The sequence below is a fragment of the Terrapene carolina genome, unplaced genomic scaffold, assembly GCF_002925995.2.
Source record: "Terrapene carolina triunguis isolate 2854851 unplaced genomic scaffold, T_m_triunguis-2.0 Scaffold231, whole genome shotgun sequence".
Lineage (NCBI taxonomy): Eukaryota > Metazoa > Chordata > Testudines > Emydidae > Terrapene > Terrapene triunguis.
Genome location: NW_020664582.1, coordinates 18,824,989 through 18,849,459, shown reverse-complemented (window position 1 = coordinate 18,849,459; position 24,471 = coordinate 18,824,989). Strand labels below are relative to the sequence as shown.

Here is a 24,471-nt window from a genome sequence, read left to right as displayed (position 1 = left end):
AGCCCCCTCAGCAGCTACATTCTGAGACTGAATCAAGCAGTAGAGGAACTGTGGCCCCCGGGCTGCAGCATGGCATAGCAACAGACTGGGCAGATCTCGGCAGGCTGACAGGACTCATGCATTGGCTATGTCGTCGTCGGAGGGTGGGCTCCTCTCTCAACCCCCAGCCTAGACTGGGCCCTTCAGAATTCAGCGTGGTCCTGGGGCTTGGCTCAGTGCAGTCTTGCTATACTCTGCGTGCCTTGGGGGTAGTGTACAGGGGAGGCCAGCCAGCGGGTGACCAAAAAAGCAGTTGTGAGTGCAAGGACGTGGGACTCGCTAGATCACATTTGTAACTCGGGCAGACAAGAGGACGTCCTGCTCAGGGTTCTCTTCCAGCAGCTCCAAGCACTGGGAGCGCTGCAGAAACAGGCTTCTGCCCTAAGGAAGAAGTTTGCAAGCCCCTCCATCTACGCTCCTCACTGCCCCAGTGGATGCTCCCTGAGCCCCCGGGCTTCCAGCTCACCCCTCTCGGCCCCTGAGCTCCAAACAGAGGACAGAGAACTTCAAGGCACCAAGATTGCAAGACCAGACAAGCTGCCAATTATAACCGAGGATTCAAATCGACACTCCAGACTAATACAACACACAATTAAACTTACAAAATAAATTCCCCTTAAGAAAAAAAGACCAATTTAACATGCATCATTCTGGTCCTACAAAATAAGGCACCAGAGCTTAAAAATGAACTTCCAATTGTCTTTGATATAAAAGGATTTCCCAAGTGTTAAAGGCAGTTGATGTAAGAGTGCATAACAGGGGGTTGTCTTCACTAGCTTTGGACTGGCCAGCCTCATGCCTGGGCTCCCGTGGCTTTCTGGATCAGGGGGATCTGCAGGATGGGGAGAGAGAAGCTGTTAGGAGTGTGGCAGTGGGACACAGAAGGCGAGGGAGCCAGCACCAGGCTCTCGGGCTGAGACTCTGCAGGGAGAGGGGAAGACATCAAAGACATGTGTTTGAGCTTTGAGACGTGGAGGGTGCATTGAAAGCCCCCTCCCTGTTCCCCCAGCATATCATGGGAAGGGATCTCCCTCCTTCCCTTCCAGGAACTGCAGCCATGACTTGGCCAGGAGCGTAGGGCCACCAACTCTGCATGGTGACCCCCCAGCAAGGATGGTCAGAGCTTCCTCAGTCCGACAACATGCAAAGGGCATGGGGAGGGGTAGGATCAAAGGGGTTTCTAACCGGTGCTGCAGATATGGAACAAACCACAAAGGGAGCTAAGGGCAGGTCCCCTGAAGTGGGAAGAGGCCTCAGCTCCCCATGTGACGGCCCCGCTGGTCCCAGCTCACCTTGGACAGATCGACGCCAGTGAGGGCATGCACAGACGCAGGGATCTCAGCCAGCAGACGGCTCAGCTCGGACGTCACCTTGTTACTGTCCCCACTGAGAATAACAATCTCGTCCACTTTAGCCAGCGGAGCGGCCACCTTAGCAGCGATCTGTGGAGGCGCAGGGGAAGGAGACCAGAATGAACCAGGGACCTTCATCTCCAGCAGGAGGCCAGGAGGGGGCTGCTTGCAGACTTGCTGGCCAGACTTCGAAAAGGTTCAGGCATAAAAGGGCACCTGCAAGCATGTCCCCCTCGGTGCCTGACTGGCAGGAAGGCTCTGAGCACCCGATCTGGCCCAGGACTTAGCCACCAGGCGCTGGCATGGTGCTGTGTGCGATTCACAGGTGCAGCAGAGCCAATGCTCCATTAACTTTTCACTGCCCTTTCCCACGGCCCCCACCCTGCAGAGCGACTGGCTCAGCGACCAGCATCGAGTGGCAAAAAGCCGCTGGAAGCCTTGAGCCTCTCACCTGGGGCAGAGCATCCAGCACCAGAGCCATCTTGGCCGCGTCGCCGTACTGCTGGTAAGCCTCTGCCTTCAGCTTCATTTTCTCTGCGTCTGCTTTCCCGATGGCTTCGATGACAGAGGCCTCTGCCTCGCCAATCTTGCGGATCTTCTCTGCTTCGGCCTGCGCAATGAGAACCTGCTTCACCCTGGAAAGGAAACAGCCCCTGCTTGGAAAGAGCCCAGAGCCCTGCTCCTTAGCAATGCGCTGCTGTGGACAGCGGGGCCCTCGAGAGCCCCCTGGGCCAGCTCAGCATGCTGGGACCCCCATGGCTCCCAATGCAGGGCTCAGCTCAACTCAGCCGTGCGACTCAGGCTCTTAGCATGCTGCCAGCCGAGTCTGGGCACCTGTACCCGCTCGGCCACTCACTTCTCGCCCTCGGCGATCTGCTGCATGCGGTGCGCCTCGGCCTCTGCCGGACGCTTGATGGTGGCGGTCAGCTCCTTGTCCATCCGGATGATCTCTTTCTCCTCGACGTCAATCTGCTTCTTGCGCTGCACCACCTCGATCTCGATCTCCTCCTGGCGGATCTTCTGCTGCTCCCGGGCACCCTGCAGCTCGTAGGCCAGCTGGGCCTCGGCAGTCTGTGCACAGAGCGGGACAGAGCACAGCCTGGACTCCAATGGCTTAGCCCACAAAGCGGTTCGCTCTGTCTGCCCACGCCTAGCTGAGACCGCAGAGGCACGAGGAAGGGGAACCCCTCCTCGGACGCTGGCTATCTTGCTCTAGACAAATCCAGAGCTCAAGCGACTGCCCCAGCAGCAGTGATTAATGGATGGCTGGAGCACAGTGCTCCCTGTTCTCCAATGTCCCCTGATTCCAGACTTGCTCCGAACCTCCCTCCCTCACCCAGTTAGCAAGCTCTAGAGGTGACAGTTTCCCCTTGCAGCAGCTGCTGCCCTCACTTTCCCCAGTGTGGGGAAGGACGGCAGCTCCCTGGGCTATTTTAGGAGTTTGCCATGTCTGCATCTGTAGTGGAAGCAGGAGCTCTGAACCTGGCTCTGAGGAGAGCAGCAGCATTGTTCTTCCCTCACCACTGCAACTGAGACCACAAAGTCACTTTGGGATTTCCAGCATAAAGGCTCTTCGTGCCCACCCTTAACACTGACTGAACACAAAAGCCTGGCCGCTGACCCAGTAACACACTGACACTGCTGGCCGTCACCAGCAACGGAAACAGAAGGACCTTGGCGGAGAGGAGACGGGATGGCCTGGGAACGTCTCAAGAGTGAGTGGCCTCGGCCTGAGAGGGCGATAGTGCCCAAGCGCAAGAGCCTGCAGAGAAGCAGTAACTGCTCTCTTGGGAAATCAAGCAGACGCTCCCTCCCTCTCGGACGGGAATCTGACAGGAGCTGGAGTCGCAGCGAGGTAGCGACGTGGCAGGGCTTGGAGGAGCCCGCGATCTGTCCACTCTGCTCTCCACCAGTCCCAGCTAGCCCCCGATACGGGAGGGGAGGAACGTGCTGTGAGGAGCACTCAAAACTGTGCTGGGCCAGCAACTGCTCAGCTTTGCCCACATTCTCTCCACAGCAGACTGTCCCCATGTGCCAGCCCCTCGTCCCCCCCCTCCAGGAGCTAGTGGTGGACTCTGAAGCACCTGGACACATCAGGGCCAGCGCCTCATCATGCTCCAGTTGGACCCACTTGGGAAACCTCATGCTAAGGCAGCACTTGTCCAACTGGGAAACTGACCCCACCTCTTCTTGCACCTTGTGCCTAACGAACCTGCCAGTTCAGGTGCTCTTAGCATTTCTCTTCCTCCCTTCTGAGGCAGTACACACAGCCCTAAGCATCCATCACATCTGCAGAACTGCCAGGCCTGGGAAACCTAGTTTCTTACTCAAAGGATTTGCCAGTACTGCAACTAACCTGGAATGTAGAGTCTACAAATCTGGTTGACAAGCGACTTCTTCAGCATGTATCGGTGTAAAAAGGGAGAGAAGACGACTAACCACAGACCCCGGAGAAGGGCAGCCGGGAAGAACCCCTGCTACTGATCTCCAGGTCAGAAGTCCAGCCGGGGGAAGCAGACTCTCTCACCTTAATGTTAATCTCCTGGCTGAAGGCGGCTTTCTGCATCTCAAAGGCCCGTTTGGAATCGGCCGTTTTAGTGTCTGACATGAACTTGATGTCCAGCATTTCCCTCTTGCACTCCGACTCCTGCAGGAAGGGATCACACCACACACTCAGTTAGGCGCACGAGGACGTCAGCAGCCTTGGTAAGCAGCTGAGGGACAACACTCGCTTTGGGAGAGTGCCGCTGAACGTACCCGAATGCCAGCGTCTCGCTCAGCCTCTGCCACGCCAATGTCGGCATCTCTCTGAACAACGGCTGTCTGAGTCTTCCCCAGAGAGCTCAGATATTCCACCTTATCGTACACATCCTAGACAGAGGCAGAGACTTCAAAATCATCCAGCACAAGTCATTCCATCCCGGAGCCCACCCCTCCTTCCCAGAGCGCCTAGTGCTCCCGATAACACAGCAGCCACTTCGCTCCAGGATATGCAAACCTGCCTTGCCAGCCTGCCTGAGAACTAGAGAGGTGCCAAAGGGGGAAGGTTACCACACAGAGGAGGATAGAGAAGCTCTCTGTGCAACCCCCTTGTGACTCCTTAGTGGTGCAGTTGGCAGCACACGACGTTTACAGCCGGCCCTGACGGGGCGCTGAATTCCAGCTCTTTGCATACAGAGAACTGTATGTATGGTCCATATTTTATACCAGCCTGTAGCTGCTGTTATGGAAACTCCAGCAAGGCACAGGCAGACTGTAAATCCCACAGAGACCTTTCCAAATCAGTCAGCCTCAAAGAAGTCAGGACCGATAGGTTACTGCCCCATTAGCATTGCCGATTGGCCCAGTGGGTTCCCCTCGTCCAGCTGTGGGGTTCCCTTTGCCCGGCTGTACCTTGATGGTAAAGCTCAGGATCTCGATGCCCATGCGGCCCACATCTGGAGCTGCCACCTCCCGCACCAGCTTGGCAAACTGATCCCGGTCCTGATAGATCTGCTCCACTGTCAGGGTGCCTGGAAAAGGAAACAAAGCCAAAGCGCTATTGCACGGACAATGGGAAAAGCACAACAGGCGGGCGGTAAGCTCGGGAAGTACCCGAGAACAACAGGCCCCATTTATCTCCCGGCTGTTCAAGAGCTGGGAGAAGCGGGGTCAGGTTTGGACGTGACGGCACAACCGTTTGCCCAGGCTTCGCCAGGCCTGCCTACATCTCCATTTCACACCTTCACATGAGGAGGAAGATGCCAGACACTCCGACTACGAAGAGCAGTTGTACTAGCTTGTTTCTCGAGTACCCAGAGGGCAGCAGCCACTGAGAGGTGTACAGACAGAGGGGAAACGCCATTCAAGGCACTGGCTACTGTGACATCAGTGGCAGCGCTGGTTGCACCACACCTAGGATGGATCGCAGATGCCCCTCCAGCGTTTGAAGGACCACGTTCTTAATGTCTTGGACGTTCTTCCCCAAGAACTGCTCACAGGCCACAGCCAGAAGCTCTCTCTCTGTCATTATTTTCACCTGGAGGCAGGAGAAAAAAAACACAGTGAGATAAAGGTCAGTCTAGAGGAAGACAGGCACCCAGCAACAGCAGTAGAAGCAGCACTGCCACCAGACTGTCAGGTCCTTCCAAGCTACAAGCACTCCAAGGGACTTGGCTATTTCATGAACACCAACAGCAAGACTGCAGGAGACACAACTGAATGAGCACTGGCAGTCACTGCTGCTAAGGAAAGGCTGCTGCAGAGCGAGCAGTGATAGAGAGCAGAGACACAGACCTCTCCAAACCCATGACTACAGTTGACCTCTGCAGGTGGATCACTGCAGTTACCTCCATGTCAGTGCCAGCGATAGTAGGTGACTCCACTGGCCAATGCCAGAAGCTGGTCCAGGGCGCACACCGACTGTACCCAATCAAACTGAACAGGTAACAAATATTGCAGAGGTGACCTGACCAAGGCCACAATTACCATGCAGATACCAAAACACATGGGGAAGGGGTATACCCAAGGAGCAATGTACAATCCCATTTCATTACCTTCCTGCTTCTCGCTCTTCCTTCGCTAGAGCTAGCCCGTCCACAAACAGGAATGCCAGAGAACGAGAACAACCCGGACTTGTCCCAGGAGCACTTGGAAATCAAAGTTCCACGTAACGTTCCTAACGAGAAACAGCAGCCGGGGCGGGCGTCAGACACGGAGCCTGCTGGGCTCTGCCCTGCCCACGGCAGGAAGTTTGACCCAGGACGCCCCAATTATCGTGACAAGGTCATTGGTCAGGTCAGTAGCTCTCTTGCAAAGCTGGGAACGGTTCTCTCTCCAGTAACACACAACTCAACTTTCAACTCCCAACAGCCTCTCCATTAAGATCATCAAAGATTCACGTTCCCGCCGGGCTCATCAAAGATGGTTCTCTTGGTATGGGACATGTTCCCTTAAGATAAACCTCGTTTAAATCCAAACCCTACGGAGTACGTTAGCCAGTGGAGACCCTGGGCACACGCTGCAGCTGCTGCCACTCGGTGCTAACAGCCTGTGGCCGGGGAGTTCTGGTCATCTAGCATGTGGCTGCTTTTTGTTAACACAGAGCTGCAGCCCATGGAAAATATAGATCCCAACATGCAATGCTCCATCTTAATCTGAGAGCCCACTGCTGGGACCTGAAGTTTCCATGGGTTGTGTGCCCCAGGGATCTCCTGAGGCCAGCTAGCAAAGGGCACGGGGGTACCCAGCGGTATAGGGATCCCCGGGGGGGGAGGAGGAGGGGGTCACTGAAAGAATGTTGGGTAAGGTCTCTACTGAAAGCCTGTGTCAAATGCTCACAAAAACCACTGAGATGGAGGTAGGAAAAAGACTGAGGAGTTATGTGATATTCTAAGAATGACGTTCTCTAGGCCTGCTAGTTAAAGGCAGTGTGCCTGGAAACAGGCTTCTCCAGACCCAAGGGGGAGCCATCTCTCCCAGGGGACCACTGTGTGTCTTACATCAGAGAGTTATTCGCACACTGAGTCAAATGTTAATGAAGAGCTTGCGGAGATTTCAGAAGGAAAACAACAGGAAGAGGTAAATGCAGGGGGGGGGGGGAGACACTGTTTTCAGGTGAAGATCAAAGGTATCTGGGGGGTGCAGAGAGACGTTCTGCCATCCTTCAGGCAGTGAAGACAAGTTGCCAGAGACTTTGATTTTATGAAGTGTGTGTGGGGGGGGGTAATCTCGGCCATCCTGGCTGAAAACGCTGGGAAAAGGATGTGGAGCAAGCGGTCCTGTAGGAGACAGGGGAATGCCTTGTGAGTTACCTTTACACACTAGCAAGCCGGTTATGATTCTGCTGTATATGTAACCATTTGTTTCCAGTGTAATTACTTTCTATCATTTGAATCTCTGCCCTTCCATAATAAATGTGCTGTGTTCACTACGTGCTATGTGTCAAGGGGAGCGGTGATCCCGGGCGAACACTAGTAAGTGGTGTGTACTGTTCCTTTGGGAGTAGGGACTCAGTGTTCAGTGGATCAGGGGCTGGGCGCTCCCTCTCCGGGCACTCCGGGGATGGTGGGTGCCTACTGCTAACCTGCATCGAGAGCGAGGCCTGGCTGGTGGAGTCAGGGAGCTGATCCACAACCACACAGACAAGGCTTCCTCACGCCAAGGGCAGGTGGCAGCAAGGTGCCTTGCAGCCCCGGGACGCATCACAGGCTGCCACTCACAGAGGACAGCTTGTGCCATCTGCACCTTCTCATGCTACTTAGAGGTGACTCTAGAGCAGCTGGCAAGTTGCTCGGGGCTCCTTGAATTGGCATCTTGTGGTGGAGGGCCTCATTCCTTGACGAGAAACAAAACCCCGCTGGGCCATGTCTCTCAGCAGCGCTGCCACATTCACAGCACTGCGAAGAGGATGGACTCAGCTACCGCTGGCTGAGATTCTGACTCAGAGTCCTCAAACAATTTCAGAGCGCTGCATGAAGCGCTTCCGGGGTGCAGCTGCAGAAGTTCTCGGAGGTGTTTCCCTAGATGTCTCACCCTACCACCTAGGGGAGCAATATTCAGTGCTTCAGCACGCTGCCCAGGCAGAGGGGACAGGCCCAGTGCTGGGAGAGGAAATGACCCTCACATCTAATCATAAATGATCTGGAAAAGGGGGTAAGCAGGGAGGTGGCAAAGTTTGCAGACAGTTCTAAATTACTCAGGATAGTTAAGTCCAAAGCTGACGGTGAAGAGTTACAAAGGGATCTCACTACACTGGGCGACTGGGAAAGAAAATGGCAGATGAAATTCAATGTTCAGAAGTGAAAAGTAATGCACGTTGGAAAACAATCCCAACTGCACGTACAAAATGATGGGGTCTCAATTAGCTGATACCACTCAAGAAAGTGATCTTGGAGTCATAAGAATATGAGAATGGTCCAACCCAATATGGCCAATGGTCCATCTAGACCAGTAACCTGTCTCCCATCAGTGGCCAGTGCTAGATGCTACAGAGGGAATGAACACGACAAGGCAATTATCGAGTGATCCATCCTTTGTTGTCCAGTCCCACTTCTGGCAATCGGAGGTTTAGTGGCACCCGGAGCCTGGGTTGTGTCTCTGACCATCTTGGCTAACAGCCATTGATGGACCTGGCCTCTAGGACTTTATCCAATTCTTTTTTTGAACCAGTTATACTTTTGGCCTTCACAACATCCCCTGGCAACAAGTTCCACTGGGTGACTGTGATTGTGTGAAGAATTACTTCCTTGTGTTTGTTTTACACCCACCACCTATTAATTTCATTGGGTGAACCTGGGTTCTTCTGTTACATGAAGGGGTAAAACAACAATTCCTAATTTACTTTCTCCACATCATTAATGACTGTGCAGACTCTATCGTCCTCCCCCTGGTTATCTCTTTTCTAAATGGATGAGTCCAAGTCTTTTTAATCTCCTCATACAGAAGCTGTTCCATCCCCCTAATAATTTCTGTTGCTCTTCTCTGTACCTTGTTTCTGTACAGAACCACCATTTAGAGCTGAGGACCCTCTAGGAGGTGTCCCACCCCCTAGCAAAGCACAGTGCCCTTGTCAGGATCAGACTGGTTTTTCCAACATGTCTTGGATGGAGCTCACAATACATAAGTGACAGGAAGTTTACAGTCAAAATGCCATTCATAAAACCAAATGGGAGTGTACGATTTGACCCCCACATACCCCCAGTCTGTCACACAGGGAACAGCCATAGCATGTGATTTTTTTCAAATACCATTCAAACAATTAAAGGAATTTTCAGCGGGTGTGAAGTCAAAGTGCCTCTGCAAAAAGAGTCCCATGTTAGCGGATCAATATTGCCACCCCCAGGTCAAACTGGCATTAAATGAGCATAGGCACAAGCCAGCCAGCCGCATGGTTCAGTGTAAAGGTACAGCGCAATCCTACAACACCCAAGGCACAATCCCCATGTGTCCCAAAGCACCCCACTGACACAGAAAGTGATGTGCTACCAAGTGGTAAAGGGTCACTGCCCAGTGACATGCATTTTGAAGTGTCCTTATTTATGTTACAAACACTCTAGAGCATCAAAACAAAGAATCAAACTTTTCCCTAGTAAGATCCTTTGTTTGCTTTCTGCATGCCTTAGTTTGGAGAAGGCAAACAAACTAGTCAGTTCCACTTTAGTTTCTTGTCAGTGTCATTTTCTATCTTCATGCACTAGTACAATACCACAGTGGAATGATGCAACACAAAGGAAAAGAGCTGATTTACTTTAAAAGCCTTTCTATTGGAACTTCATAAAGTTATGGGAATATTTGTCTTATTTTGTAGGTCTCCGCACCCCATGCTTAAAACCCACAGGAGCTACATGTGACCTGAGGAGTCCTTTACAATTATACCCCAACAGTTAAAAACACTTAAAATTAATTCTTGATCCGGAGGGTAGCAACACATTTTTTACTGGGGCTCCTGGTTTTGGCAGCAAAGAGCAATGAGTGCTATGGGAGGTGTAAGAGGTCCGAACTCACCCCTGCGGCGCCTCCTGCTGGTCGTCCAGGGAATTAGCTCACCAGCCTCTGGAGCACCCTCTGCAGGCCAGTGATCCACCTGTCCTCTTCTCTGGCCCCAGTGTCCCTCCCAGGACCCCGGTGCCCCTTGCTCTGGGTGCTGCCCCCTGGCAATACCCACATGCTAGGTCTCCCCTCCCAGGGGAATCCCCACCCACTAACCCCACCTCACCTCAGGATAAGGCCACTGCCAGTCACCAACTAGCCCCCACTCTCTGGGGCAGACTGCAGTATAGGCCACTCATCGTCGGCAAGGTTGGGTTTGGACCTGCTGCCTTGGCCTAGCCCTGGGCTGCCCTCTGCAACCCCCAGTACCCCTTGGCCTATTACCAGGCCGCAGCCTGGGGCTATCCAGGCTGGAGCTCCTCAGCCTTTCCCCAGCCCTGCTCCACTCAGGTACCCTGTCTAGCTCCCTGCAGCCAGACCCTTCTCTCTCTGAAGGCAGAGAGACTCTTTGGGCTCCTGGCTCCGAGCCTCTCTTATACAGGCCAGCTGGGGCCTGATTGGGGCGTCCCAGCTGTGGCTACTTCCCCAATCAGCCCAGTAGCTTTTCCCTTTGCCCCAGCCCTCTGCCAGGGCTGTTTTAAACCCCTCAGGCAGGAGCGGGGTAGCCACCCCGCTACAAGAGGATACAAAATAAATCAAGTGAGCTCTGCATTGGATTTTAAAATGAGACATTCAGCAGCCTGTGCCATAGCAAACGCTCCATCAGTTGGTATCGTAGTCAGCTCTCCATTATACTATTGCCACAGTAAAGCCACTGGCAAGCAGGATTTCCTAGGAAAGAATGCTGCAGAATTAGATCAGAGTGAGGGTGGGCTACTTAGACAGTGGTTATGAAAACAGAAGAGTGTCTTTGGATAGATGAAGCCACAATGTGACGTGCACAACTACCTGCATTTGGTCCTCACTTTAGCCCAATATGCAGGAAATTCTGTGGTTATGTGAACATGTTAGCAGTCAAGTGGAAATGAATGATTTGCTAAGACTGAAATATAAGAACCAACAACAGCCGTTTGCCTTGTGCTAGCACCTTCCATCTGAAGTTCTCAAAGAGTTTTACAGACATTAATGAATTAATTTGCTGCCCCCTGACAGGTAGGTCAGTACTGTTCCAATTTTAGAGAGAGAGCCATATAGTGGTTAAATGACTTGCCAAAAGTCATACAGAAAGCCTGGAAGAGATCTGCTGATCCCCAGTCCCATGTTCTAACCACATGACTATTCTCCCTGAAGCATCAGTGCGGATATAGGTTCTCTTTTGATGACTGAGGCATGCATACAACCATTCTGCTGCGCATGACAGTCCAGGAATGCCAGTGTGCTGATGTTTGTTATAAAGACGACGTTCTGCACCACCACTTTAGAACAAGGCAGTAGACTGACAGACTTTCACGGGTTTAAGGCCATTTGCTACTTACATTTCTAGGAAATGGAAGTGAAATTCACTCAAGTCCCCATTCCCAACAGGTGTGAAACAAGTAGATGATGTTGTCCCTTGCTAGCAGCGTGAACATCTGGCTTTTTGACACCTGGCCACAACACACTGACGTGACCAAAAACACAAAGTAAAACTCCTCAGACTAATTGTTCATGATACAGAAAAAGGACATATCCTTTTCCTTTCACCGTGATGTGACTGTACACACACACTGTTTATACAAGGAACCATGTACAAATCTGCAGTTAAATGCACTTTGAAAACCATTTTTGCATGAACCACTTTGTCTAAGTTTATGTCCAACTGAAAGACTGGCTGTGCTGAGCTGCAAGCAGCCATTTTTATTTTTTTATTTTTTCTCTTAAGAGGCATCTTGCTACCTGAATTGGCAGCAGAACTCAATACCAAAACTTGACATTTCCCTCCGCAAACACTCTCCAGGAAGCAGACCTTGCATGCCAGAAATAAACCCCAAGTCAATTTCTTGGCTGATTTTTAAACTTATGAAAAATAGGAGTATACAATTCAATAGCATTGTAGTGAGCCTTCTGGCACAATCAGAATTCAATTCAAGCATAAGAGACTTGTGTTTTTCTTTTTAAAGAACACTACACACATTATATGCAGGGACTAAGTCTTTCTTTAAACTCTGTAAATCATCATGTAGAATTATGATGCTCTACTAATGCCTATTAATATTAATGCAAAGCAACAGGATTGATGTGATTTCAGAACAAAATGGTTCAGTTCTGGGAAATGATAGATCAAGCTCAAGGGGCACCGTGGTATGTTACAGTTTTTAGAAGTAGGTCATGTCACCAATACACACCTCATATGCTGCATGAATGAATGAGACCGAACATTGGAAAAGAAGCAATGATTTTGTGGAGGATGGGAGAAGTCACATCCCTCCCTCACTCCATGGACATGCTGTCGTATGAACCGACAACAGGGACAGTGTTGTTGTCATACAAGAATTCATTTCAGAGCAGATAACCTCTGTTCCTGGACTACAGCACCCTTGTAAGAGGAAAAAATGAGGAGGTAGGTTAGAGGCATGCATTCCTGAAATGATGTTTGGAGTTACTGTACCTGTGCCACACCTGTGACAGTTAAAGCTACCCCCTCCGCCGTCTCTACGTCCTCGCACCTGGGCTGTAACGTCATTATCTCTAGGGAAATCCTGCCAAAAAACGTAGAACATTTGCACGTTTCCAGGTAACACACTGTCAGCTTTTCCCCTCTACCTCCTGCCCCAGGCTACCTGCCACACTCCTTACAGGTAATGTAAAGGATGCTGTCCAGTGACTCGGTTCATAATTAGAGAGGTCATTTCAGCCAAGGAAGTAAGATTTTCAAATAACGCTTAGACATTTTCTAAACAGAGAAAGGCCTGGAAGCCAGACTGAACAAGATAATGTGACCCCTTCCCTTTTATTGAGCTCACTAGCAGGTTATAGGCTAACCCCCAAAGGCCCCCTATCTGAAAGTTTGGATATTACAAATTGCCCAATAAAAAGGCAGCATATGATCTGTTTGGTCAGTGTCACTAGTTTTAAAAGTACAGTATCAGATTGAGAACGCCCAGCCAGATTTCATCTCTCTCACTGGAGTAGCGACACAGATACCACAAGACCTGTGCAGACCCCATAGGCTCAGACATTCATCAAGAAATACTCTAGGAGAAGAGTCACAAGTACATTTTGAAGACATCCTGGCCTGTAGTCATCCTTCCCAGTCTCACTGTCCAGGCCAGGAGTTGATTTTTGAAATAGCTAATGTCCCGGCAATCAGGATATGAAACCCAGGACTGAGCGCCGCCCCACTTTGGGTGTGTGAGTTTGGTAATTCTAATCCACATGTAGGTTGTTGCTTCAGGGCAGCTCCAGGCATCCAACCAGTCTCCTATTTCCTCAGGGACCCAAAGTTTATGGAAATGGAGAACCTGGGCCCTCTAGGGCCACGACTACTCTTCAGTATCAGCCAAACAGGAACTTTAAGCTATTGGGTTGTATCAATCTGATCCTTTTTCCTCTTCATTCCTTGCTAGTTAGGACCAAAGTACAATGGCAGAGCTGTGTGTGTAGGAGGGTGAGGGTCAGGGATTGGAAGAACAGAGGATGCTGCCTGTCAGGAGTTAGACAGAACCACAGCGCTGCGTGTGTGCCCCAGACCCCTATTTAGATACATAGAATACAAGGGATTGGAATTTTGAACCAGTTATAGGAGAGTAAGCATGACTTGGCTAGCAGCCACGACAAACCAGCTCTGAATCAAATCAAAGAGGCACAGGTCAGAGGGTTTATGTCAGCGAACATCAGTTCACAGGCATGGGATATGAGTAGGCAGCAGTATCCACTGAACAGGCCACTTTACCATTCTGTGAAGTCATTCAAATATACTGCAGTGAGTCTGCGCTCTGCAATCACCCTAATTAAACTGGCATGCAGGCATGGGAGCCGATTACACAGATCCTGCTGTACAGTGAATACAACTGGGTATCACTGCCATGTGAGTTTATAGCTATGACTATATTTAACAGTTAGTACAGGGCTGGAGTTGTGTTAGGGAACACTTAATTGTCCTATCTACGCTACGAACTAGAACAAATATGGTAATGAGTCCTCAATTCTGCTGTAGCGTACATGAGCTCTTAGAGCAGACCAAGATTCAGCCCAGTGGAAGGAATAATAAGCACCTGATAAATAATAACTGATAAATAATAAGCACCTACATCGATGCTTTGGGCGCCGTACAAACATCAGTCAAATGTGAAGCAAAATAAGATGGACTCTTTCCATACTGTGCTTTTAAAACACAACAACATTCAAGATGGGCGTTACCGCCATGTGGGAAATAGAAGGACTTGGTTTAATCTCACAGCACAAGTTTGGGAACAAGTCAATGAGCCAGTCACATTCGGAATTTTCCGCACACAGGCTTTAAATTGAACAACAAAAACCCTACATCACAATTTGCCCCTCCCATCTCAAATAAGCCTGAACTTGGTTTGGTTTGCAATTATTGGATGCTCGTGTTCTCCCATGGCACATGACGAGGACAGTGTCCCCAAAGGAAAGAGGGAATGTCTGCAGCATTATTGAAAGGAGCCATCCTGGCCCTGAATTTGGAATACGTCAGTAGCATCTCTCTACATTACCTACAGAGCTATGGAGTGCACCAGAAGGCAAACACCAGAGAAGGGGGCAAAGAGGAGGGTGTTGAGATCTAGTTGTTGTCCCACTAGAGGAAAAGTTAGTGTTTCTGTTATCCTGCTGCTGCTGTTGCACAAAATGGAAGGGAGAGAAGAAGGTTAGACACAATGTTAGGAAGCTGGTGGGTTATTACCTGTGCAACCCCTGTTACGTACAGTGGGACCCCCTCCGACGTCTCAATATTCTCACAGCGACAGAGGATGGTCATAACCTCCAAAGACAGTCTGAGCAGCGATAAATAAGGGTAGGACAGCAAATACACAAAGCCGTTACCAGAGAATAATAGACACAACGCAAAGGACAGACGGGACTTTCAGGTTTTCATTTTCACCTATCACTTTCCATGTCTCCCGCTGCCCACTCCTGAGTCCCTAACACAGCTGCGCAGATTTCCATTAGACAAACCCCAGTCTCTCTCTGCCTGGGGGAGTGGGAGTTGCCACTGCCTAGTAGCTTTATTTAGATTGTATCAATGCAATATGGTTTGATCTGTAATTCTGGCTGTGAACCATGTATTTAGATATTCTGCAAAACAAAAGCTTCCCGCCACCTGGACATTGCTGCTACAGCTGTTTAGGAATTTTCTGTCAGTGCCCTTTTTGCAAAATCAATTTTTTTCAGGGAATTTTCAATTTTGCCAAAAAAAATTCAATTTCCCACTGGGAACATGAAGTGACAGTCCCCACCTGGAAGGCTCTTGTCAGTTTCATTTTCTGCCTGCCAGGCCTGCCGCCAATGTGCTGAAACATTCCATTCCAGGCCTCCACATTTGAAATGTCAGAATTTCTGTCCACAGAATATTTCCAAGGCTGTTAATTTTTGTCCTGAATTGGGATGAAATGTTTTATGAAACCTCAAAATTTTCTATGGGATGGACATTCTGTTTTCTGACCAGCACTAATTATTACTCCATTTTCCCAGTTCAGAACCACCAGGGCTTCACTCCGACAACTGTGCAATAACTGCAGCTGTTCTGGCTTTACCTTCTGACTGGTCCTCCTGTGGAGATTTTCTAGTTCAAGAGAAGGAAAGTCTCATTCCCTCAGGCAAATGTGAATGAAGGAAGCTTCATTACTTACACTGTGCTTAGAGTTACTCAGGAGGTCATCGGCTCTTGGAAGAAGAATCAAATCCTCCACTCAGGACTTGGCATGCCTGGTAAGGTGCCTCTGAGCTCTCCAGAATGTGTGTAATTAAAGCTACGTCTACATTGCACAGCTGTAAGGTATGCAGTGTAGCCGCTCTGTCGCCAGGAGAGAGCTCTCCTGCCAACAAAATAAAATCACCCCCAACGAGGGGCGGTAGCTTTGTTGGCGGGAGCACTGTTCATCGGGCAGGGGTGTGTTTTTTTCAAACCCTTGACTGACAAAGATTTTACTGATGAAAGTGCAGTGTTGACATAGCCCAGCCTATGCACCTCGTGTAACGAACGACCTGGTAACCCAGACTTTTTTTAAGTAAAAGATTAACATTTATATCGTGGCAACACCTAACGGCCCCATTGTACTAACTAGTGTACAAACATTTACTAAATTACAATCTCTCCCTGCCCTCAAGCCCACCCCACATTTTAACTCTTTAGACAAATCCTCAGGCCCCTTGAATAAGTTCATTCCTTCTGCAAATGATGTGTCAGAGCCTCTCTTTGGGGTTTCTCAAGAAACTCAAAAAGGGAACCATTTAAACACACAGGACAGGAGCCATCTGTTCAAAGGGTAACTCCTCTCAACGCTCATGTGGTGTCAGACTTCTGAAGCGGTGTTGGGGAAAAGCCTGACACCACTGAAAACACACCGTACCAAAAGCATCAGTTCTCCCGTGCTGCACGCCAGAGCTGGGCTTTTCTTCACTCTCCCAACTGACCCGAGTGCTACTAGAAAGTCTGTTAAGACGGCAAGCATTAGTGGACAGCCTTCACATGCAGTCGGAGTGCTATAGTGCCCTGGCACTGTAACAACCTAGTGTGGCAGCCACCACAAGAGAGTCCTGTACAGGTGGTGTGAATCATTTGCAAACAGCATCAGATGAGTGCTTGCTGTGCCCACAAGCGACCTGAGCCAGTGGGTATCCCGAAGCGGACAGCTAAGACAATGTGTCATTTCTATTACGCTGGAGGTGCACAGTAAGGGCAGCAACATGCTAACTACATCTGACAGTGGCAAAACATCGAACGAGAGAACAAGCGAGGAGGCCGGCCAGCCAGCGCAGGTTAACTAGAACCATTTGGCCTTCACTCTTATTGCAAAACCAAAAAGTCTCGTCTTTCTCCTTTTTCCTATTAATTCTTATAAGTGTGAAGGAACCCCACACAGGTCAGTTGGGTGTTACGACTGTTACTTATTGTGACATTCCCATGGACCTGCAGACTAAGCAGTTACATTAGGACAACAGCAGCACTATCACAGCATGTTAGTTCAAAGACTGAAGCAATAATAAACAGCAAGCAAAACGCATGGCTGGGAATGGGGAGAGAAAGGAAATCCCTTGGTTTTAAACAGAAATTTGGGCCCAATCCCAAAGTAACGGTTAGTTTTTGAAACTACGCAGGGCTGCATACCTTTAGGAAAATAGACTTGAGTAAGAGGAGACGGAAATTGCTCCTCACTCCATCCTTCCCCCCTGTATGTTCAGTGCCACCGGCAAATCACCAGCACCCTTATCAAGAAGACTGGCTTGGCGAGAACAGTCAGACATGCGGCTCTGCCAACAGAGCGTCTACACTTACTGACAGACCAACCAAACTGGCCACAAAGGAAAACCAGCCCCCACGACAGAGCACCCCTATTACAGCCTCTTAGCAAAGCAGCAGCTGTGTCCCTGTCACTGCATTTCGCCTCACAGCAAGGGGAACAGCAACTGAAAGTTCTTGAGTTCCCCCAAACTGACTGATTTGAGCCATGTGGAAAGAAAAATAAATTCAGTAACATTCAACTTAGACACGGCCCCTCAATTTGGTTTGATTTTGAGGTATCTGGAAAAAATAAAATAAATGTTAAGAGGGAGGCATGCAGACACACAATATCTGCCTGAAGAATACTTCAGCTGAAAGTAGACTCTCTCTATCATTCGCCATGGTATCTGGGCATCTCTGCGCAAATCATCTACACAGAGAACGCAGCCGGAGCCAGATTGTCCTGAGACTACCAGGTTATGTGGGTCCTAGTGTTAGGATAGAGATATTCAGGCCTGTCTGTAAAGGCCTATACTTTAAGAATTTAGGTGTATTCTTATCACTTAGCTAGTTACAGAGGTATAAAAGAATAAAAAATCACTGTCTGCCGGTGTAAGGGCCTTCTCTTACTGTAACAGTCTGAGGCCTGGTTCTTAGGCTAAGGCCTTCGGCTAAGCAGCAGAGGTCAGCTGCTTAAAGTGTCTGGTCACATCCTCACATTCCAAACTAGTCACATTGAAATAAGGTGCTATTGGGCTGTTAGGAATATCAGGACAGGATTGTATTCCTATCACCTCCAGAGAAAGGGAAGAGCCTAGAAGATGGAAAAGGAAACTTAGTTTGATAGCATCTTGTCTGGCAAGAACTCACTTATCAATAGCTGGGATGTTAAATCCTCATTTCTGTATTGTTCTATCACTGTAGTCTTCACTTCCCTATTGTTTGTCTGTATAATCTCTGTCTGGTTCTGGAATTGTTTCTGTCTGCTGTATAATTTTTGTTGGGTGTACACCAATTAAGGTGGTGGAATATAATTGGTTAAATAACCATGTTACAATGTGTCAGGATTGGTTAGTTAAATTTCAGTAAAATGACCGGTTAAGCTATAGCTAAGCAGAACTCAAGTTTTACTATATAGTCTGCAGTCAATCAGGAAGCAAGGGGGAATGGGAACAGGGTGGGGGAATTGGAATCATGTTTTGCTAAGGGGGGGAAATGGGAACAGGAACACAGGCAAGGCTCTGTGGTATCAGAGCTGGGAAGGGGGACACTAAGGAAGGAAACTGGAATCATGCTTGCTGGAAGTTCACCCCAATAAACATCGAATGGTTTGCACCTTTGGACTTTGGGTATTGTTGCTCTCTGTTCATGCGAGAAGGACCAGGGAAGTGCGAGGGTGAAGGAACAAGCCCCCAACACCTATTTTGAATAGGACGACATTACTAGATGGTACATTTGAAACAGCAGGAAATATTTCCTGAAGTATCCCAAAGACCAGCTGCAGGATGGTCGGAGGCTGAATCCCACAGCTGGATTTAGAGGGCTGTGCAGGTGTTAGCGGCCCTAAAAGGCCATCATTAAATGACTGTAATTAGATCTCATGCTTCAGGACATTCCTCAAGGGCCAAAAAGGATCTTCAGCTCCTTCCCATCACTTCATCTACTACAACACTGCACAACTGTTTAGAGGCATCGTAGGGGGTGGTGGAGCTTTCCTTTGAAACACCACATATTGGCCATGGCTGGAGGCAGGGTACTGGGCTTGACGGGGACCAATGGTTTGAGCTTGTTTGGCCAATTCTATGTTCCTAAAGGTACTGCTGGCAGCCTGAAGGTTTACCTACCCAAAAGACACAAGCAAGAGGAGAGAGGTCTCCTTACCTTTGTGTGTCAGAAATGCACCACCAAGCCCAGGCCCAGCCTCCGAACACATACTGCTTTAGATCAGAGCCACAGCAGCCACCTGCAGCACAAGCAGAAAGCACAAGTAGGTTATAGTTACACACCCAGATCCAGCTCCCCTAGGCGAGCTACAAATAAAAACCTGCTTCCAAATGGCTCTCCACTCAGCGACGAGCCCCAGGAGCGCCCCCAAGGCTGCCGAAAATGCATGCTCAATTCCTGGGAAAGCAAAGGCAGAGAGCAGCTCCCTGACAAACAGCAGCTTCTGGAATACTGGCCTTTCTACCTCCAGAGGCTGAAGAACATGGCTGAGGAAATTATTTCTGCTAGTTTTCCCCAATCTTCCTGAAACCACAGTGATGTACTGACACAACAGGCGACCGATGCAATGGTAGAGGCGAGCTAAATGCATGCTACTCCACAGGACAGAGCACATGAAGAACATCTTTCCTGAAGCCCCCCTATATATTGCTCTCCTCACCATTGAGGTTGCTGTACATTCAGTGCTGACCCAACTACCATATTTGCGAGAGTTAGACTAGGGGTGGGCAAAACATGGCCCGGGGGCTGCATCCAGCCCTTCAGATGTTTTAATCCGGCCCTCGAGCTCCCACCGGGGAGAGGGGTCAGGGTTTGGCCCCACTCCACGCAGCTCCTGGAAGCAGCGGCATGCCCCCCCCCCCCCCGACTCCTACGCGAAGGGGCAGCTAGGGGGCTCCACATACTGCCCCCGCAGCTCCCATTACCCGGGAACCATGGCCAATGGAAGCTGCAGGGGCGGCACCTGCGGATGGGGCAACGCGCAGAGCCGCCTGGCCATGCCTCTGTGTAGGAGGCAAAAGGGGGACATGCCGCTGCTTCCGGGAGCTGCTTGAGGTAAGCGCTGACCGGAGCCTGCACCCCGTCCCACTCCCTGGCTCCTGCACCTCTGCCCCAGCCCTGATCCCTCTCCCACCCTCCAAACCTCTCGGTCCCAGCCCGGAGCACCCTCCTACACCCCCAACCCCACCCCAGAGCCCGCACCCGCAGCCAGAGCCCTCACCCCCCCCAACCCCCTGCCTGGAGCCCCCTCCTGGACCCTGAACTCCTCATTTCTGGCCCCACCCTAAAGCCTGCACCCCCAGCTGGAGCCCTCCCACATACCAACCCCCAATTTCATGAGCATTCATGGCCCGCCATACAATTTCCATACCCAGATGTGGCCCTCGGGCCAAAAAGTTTGCCCACCCCTGAGTTAGACTGTAATGCCTTAGCACTTGTATTACAGCAATGGGTGGTCCTGTAAAAAGCCACATATATTTGCAGTACTAAATAAAAATTAAAAATCCTTTCCAAGATACGGGGGGCAAAGAAATCCTGCCAGGGCCTAGAGTGGGTTAGCTGGATACCGTTTCCTGTACAGAACCACAGATAATACTTTATAGTAAATATGATGTGAACTCCTTCTCTATGTAGAATCAGGAAGCTAGTGCCCTTTTCCCTCTGCTCAAAGCTCTTTTCACAAGGTTATTTTCTGAAGGCAACTTTTCGATATAAATCCTATTAAATGTACTACAAAATGTTTGTTGTTTGCCATATTGAAATCCAACAGGCAGAAGGTGCCTGTGTTTCAAAAGCAGGGTAATTTATTATAACAACCTAGGCTTCTTTTCACAGACACAGACAGTGTTATCTCAAAAGCACCTTATGCTTCAGGCTTCTAAAGCAACACAGTTTAAAAAAACAAGTTGAATTCTTGCAGGGGGAATACCCCAAGCTGTGGACAATACCGGCTGCTTTTGGCTCAGGAATATTAGGACATCCCAGGCTTTGAAGGTACAACACAGACTCAATTGCTTGCAAGTTGCTTAACTTTGTGTTTTTTCCAGTAACTCTTTTTGCCATGCCCAGGTTTAAGACCTGAAACCAGTGAGCTTAAGAGCCACTAGCTTAGATTTTTGTTTTGATCACTACTTGTACATGCATTATTCTCCCACCTCCAAGACAACAGCTCCAGGCCAACTTGCATGACCGCTGGAAGACTATTCCTCCGAATCGGGGGGGGGGGGGGGGGGAGACTTTGGGCCTGGTCTGCACTTAATAATTAGATCAACCCCAGTTACCTCACTTGGGGCTGTGAAAAGTTGTGTATCCTGAGTGCCGCAGTTAGTTTAACCTAACCACCCGTGAAAAGGCAGCTAGGTTAACGAAAGAATTCTTCTGTCGACCTAGCTTTGCGAGAGAGGGATTAGAAACCCCCCTGCTGTGGAAGTAGGGAGTGTCCATGCTGTGCCGCTGTAGGGAAGACAAGCCCTCAGAGAAGCTGATTGCTAGGACAGCTCCTAAAACAGATTCAAAGCAATGTCATCTAATAGCTCTTGGAGGCTAGGAGACTGGCTTGCTCCGTTAATTAGCCAGACTCTCAGAATGTACGCTCTCTGCTGCTTCTTAACCTCATTTTCTGTCTGTTACTTGTATAGCACCATGTTCTGGATAGATTCTGCTTCCCAGAACCGTACTTATCACTGGGCAGAAATGGCAGCATGTGTCCCTTCAAACAGATGTTATTTTCTTTCACAGACAATGCAAAGAAATATCCTACTTAGAATCGTCTCCAAAATGAGCAGCAGCACCCTTGCTAGTTCTCACCAGGAAGCACAGAAAGTTACATTTGTGCACAGATTTGGTGAGGTTTATAAAATCATTCTGAATAGTGTCCAAAGCAGAAAGAAAATATGAAAAGTTATAATAAAGTTCTTCTAGAAAGAGTCAATCTGAATTTACTAACGGGAGTGAATTGCCAGACTGGTTCTTTAATACAAGTTGTACATCTGGGCACAGTAGAACACCGTGGTGGTGGTAAAAGAATGAGCTGCATGAACTAATTGCTTTAAACACTAATTTCCTATTTACAATCTTGCCATCTGCTTCCCAGGTCCCAAAGATCAAGTGAAAAAACAAAAACAAATCACCCATGTGAAAACTTTGCAAATCTGGAAAACAACCCCCAGCACAATGAGATTTGGCAGCGAAACCTCCTATTTCAGCTAGAACATCCCCTCTTTTCTTCAAGTGTGGGTCTCACAGCTACTTGGCTACAATGTACAGACCTCCACTGTGCCTTTTCCAGCACAACAGAATGCAGCCAGCCAGATTCCCAAGGGAGGGAGGATTCATGCCAGACAGCAGTATTCCAGCTTGGAGCCTGCAGAGGGAAGTGCTCCTGCATTAAAGTCAGAAGTGTTCCCAGAGCCAACAGAAACTAGATGGCCTGTTTCATATGAGATTAGATGAACCAAATTAGGGTTTATGATTAGTTCCAGGTATACATACAGAAAATGCCTCCAGCAGATCCAAAAAGGCACTTTGCGCTGCTGCTCTAAGGCCTGGTCCACACTAACCCCCCAATTCGAACTAAGGTACGCAAATTCAGCTACGTTAATAACGTAGCTGAATTCGACATACCTTAGTTCGAACTTACCGCGGTTCAGACGCGGTCCACACGCGGCAGGCAGGCTCCCCGTCCGGTACTCCTCTCGCCGAGCTGGAGTACCGCAGTCGACGGCGAGCACTTCCTGGTTCGACTTATCGCGTCCAGACCAGACGCGATAAGTCGAACCCGGAACTTCGATCCCCAGCCGCCGAACTAGCGGCTGGGTGTAGACCAGCCCTAAGAGTCACATACAAGAAACGACAGAAGCCCATCTGGAGAGAGGCCAGAAACACACAGGGTGGCTACATTACATCTGAAACAAGCCTCCCAGCTGTTGACAGACTTATGCTAGCAAGGCTTGAGCTAGCGAGCTAAAAATAGCACACGCCCAGCTGCAGAGAGACATACCCACTGAGGCCCAAAGGTAGAGGTCCCTTCTGCAGTTTAAACCATTAAACAGATGCGTATTGTCTGCTGTAATCAAACTAGCTTTGATGAGTGAGCGTGACAATGGGAGCCGTCACCACCTACTCTGGCTGCTGCATTTGGGAGCTTAACCATTACAGATGGTAGCAGGTTATATTGGGAGGGTCTCTGGTGATCACACACCCTCTTCCAGTGCCTTCATGGAGACAGGATGGTGACGGGAAGGAGAATCAAAATGAGCTGGGCCCCAGGGGACAAGGAGAAAGGAGGGAATAGGAACCCCCCCCCTTCACCTATATGAAACAACTTCTCTTGCTTTCTTCTTACTCCTCCTCCCCCGCATGGGAAAAGGGATGCCAAATCTCATTGTTCTGTAAGTAGAACAAATGGTGAAAGTCACATAACCCAATCTGTTTATTGTTCAAACATACTGGGCTTGTTAACCAAAATAAACTGAGCCATGCTGGGAAATGTCAAAAAAACACTAACAACAGAGTGCAGAAAACTAGGGAGCTGGTTAGTAATTAAAAGCAATTATTGATGGGGAGGAGAGAAAATGAAACTGGACAACAGATGCATAAAGAAATTCAAGTGCAGTGAAGTCAAGTCTAGGCATAGATCAGTGTCAGAATCTCAGAGTTAAGCCTTGTCTACACACAAGTTGTATCAACTTAACTAAAATTAATTTAAATGGTATGGGTTAGTTAAACCAGTGCAAACTCCTGTTTGGACACTTATTAATCAAAAACTGGTTACACTAGTTTAGCTAGCACCAGTAACAAGCTAAACTGATGACAGTTTTAAACTAATCTAGACAGCATCCACACAGCATTTGCACTCCGTTAACTAAATTGAGTTCAAAACACACCTTTGAATGAACTGGTGCAACTCTGTGTATAGATCAGGCCTTGTTAAAAAAAAAAAAAAAATCCAAAGTATGGCTTGAATTTTACAAGCCATAACAAAGATGTGCAACATTACACCATGAAAATCTCACACTAAATTCGTCCTGGAAACTAAAAGGAAAAGCCCTAAGGCAATGTTAAGCAAACCACACATGCAGAGAAGCTATTCCAACTCTTTTGGAGACTTAACAAGCACTTGACAAAGGAAACCTTGGATTCCATCTGTTGCAAAAGGCTACAGTGCTGCCTCCTGGGAAGGACAGTCTCTCTGAAGAACGCAGATTACCTAGTTCTATGTAATTACTAAATAACAGTATTAAAGATTGGCTCAGTCTTGTGTCACACTGCAATGCACCTTGACAGGCTGTAAGGTTGCGTACTGGACAGTAACAAACAAACAGGTTTCAGGGAAAGAACAGTACTGTATCCAGTCACAGTTCAAGATTCTTGGCTAATCACATTTATGAAACTAAACCGATTATCATGGTACTCTGATCTTAGGGGAAATGGAAGCCCATTTCCTTTAAAGACCTTTTAAACAGCTAACCCTGCATGAAGTGTGTAAGAACTTCACTCTCAGGAACA

The 24,471-nt window shown here is 49.1% G+C and overlaps 1 protein-coding gene across 5 annotated transcripts; it reads right to left on the bottom strand.

The window, feature by feature from the left end:
* Positions 1–633: 633 nt before the first annotated feature.
* Positions 634–19,211, bottom strand: FLOT2 (flotillin 2). Of its 5 annotated transcripts, XM_024207079.2 has the most exons (11): positions 19,123–19,185; positions 15,650–15,788; positions 14,704–14,794; positions 5,286–5,409; positions 4,785–4,903; positions 4,149–4,262; positions 3,919–4,038; positions 2,248–2,462; positions 1,843–2,026; positions 1,332–1,481; positions 634–871 (listed from the first exon to the last, which is right to left on the bottom strand). In XM_024207079.2, the coding sequence occupies exons 3-11, from the start codon at positions 14,776–14,778 to the stop codon at positions 833–835; spliced, it is 1,140 nt and encodes a 379-aa protein (XP_024062847.1). In that variant the 5' UTR covers positions 14,779–14,794; positions 15,650–15,788; positions 19,123–19,185; the 3' UTR covers positions 634–832. The 5 variants fall into 5 exon arrangements, with proteins under 5 accessions (XP_024062847.1, XP_024062850.1, XP_024062849.1 ...); XM_024207082.2 differs by lacking the exon at positions 15,650–15,788 and having other exon boundaries at positions 19,123–19,211; XM_024207081.2 differs by lacking the exons at positions 14,704–14,794; positions 15,650–15,788 and adding an exon at positions 12,448–12,538 and having other exon boundaries at positions 19,123–19,211.
* Positions 19,212–24,471: the final 5,260 nt, after the last annotated feature.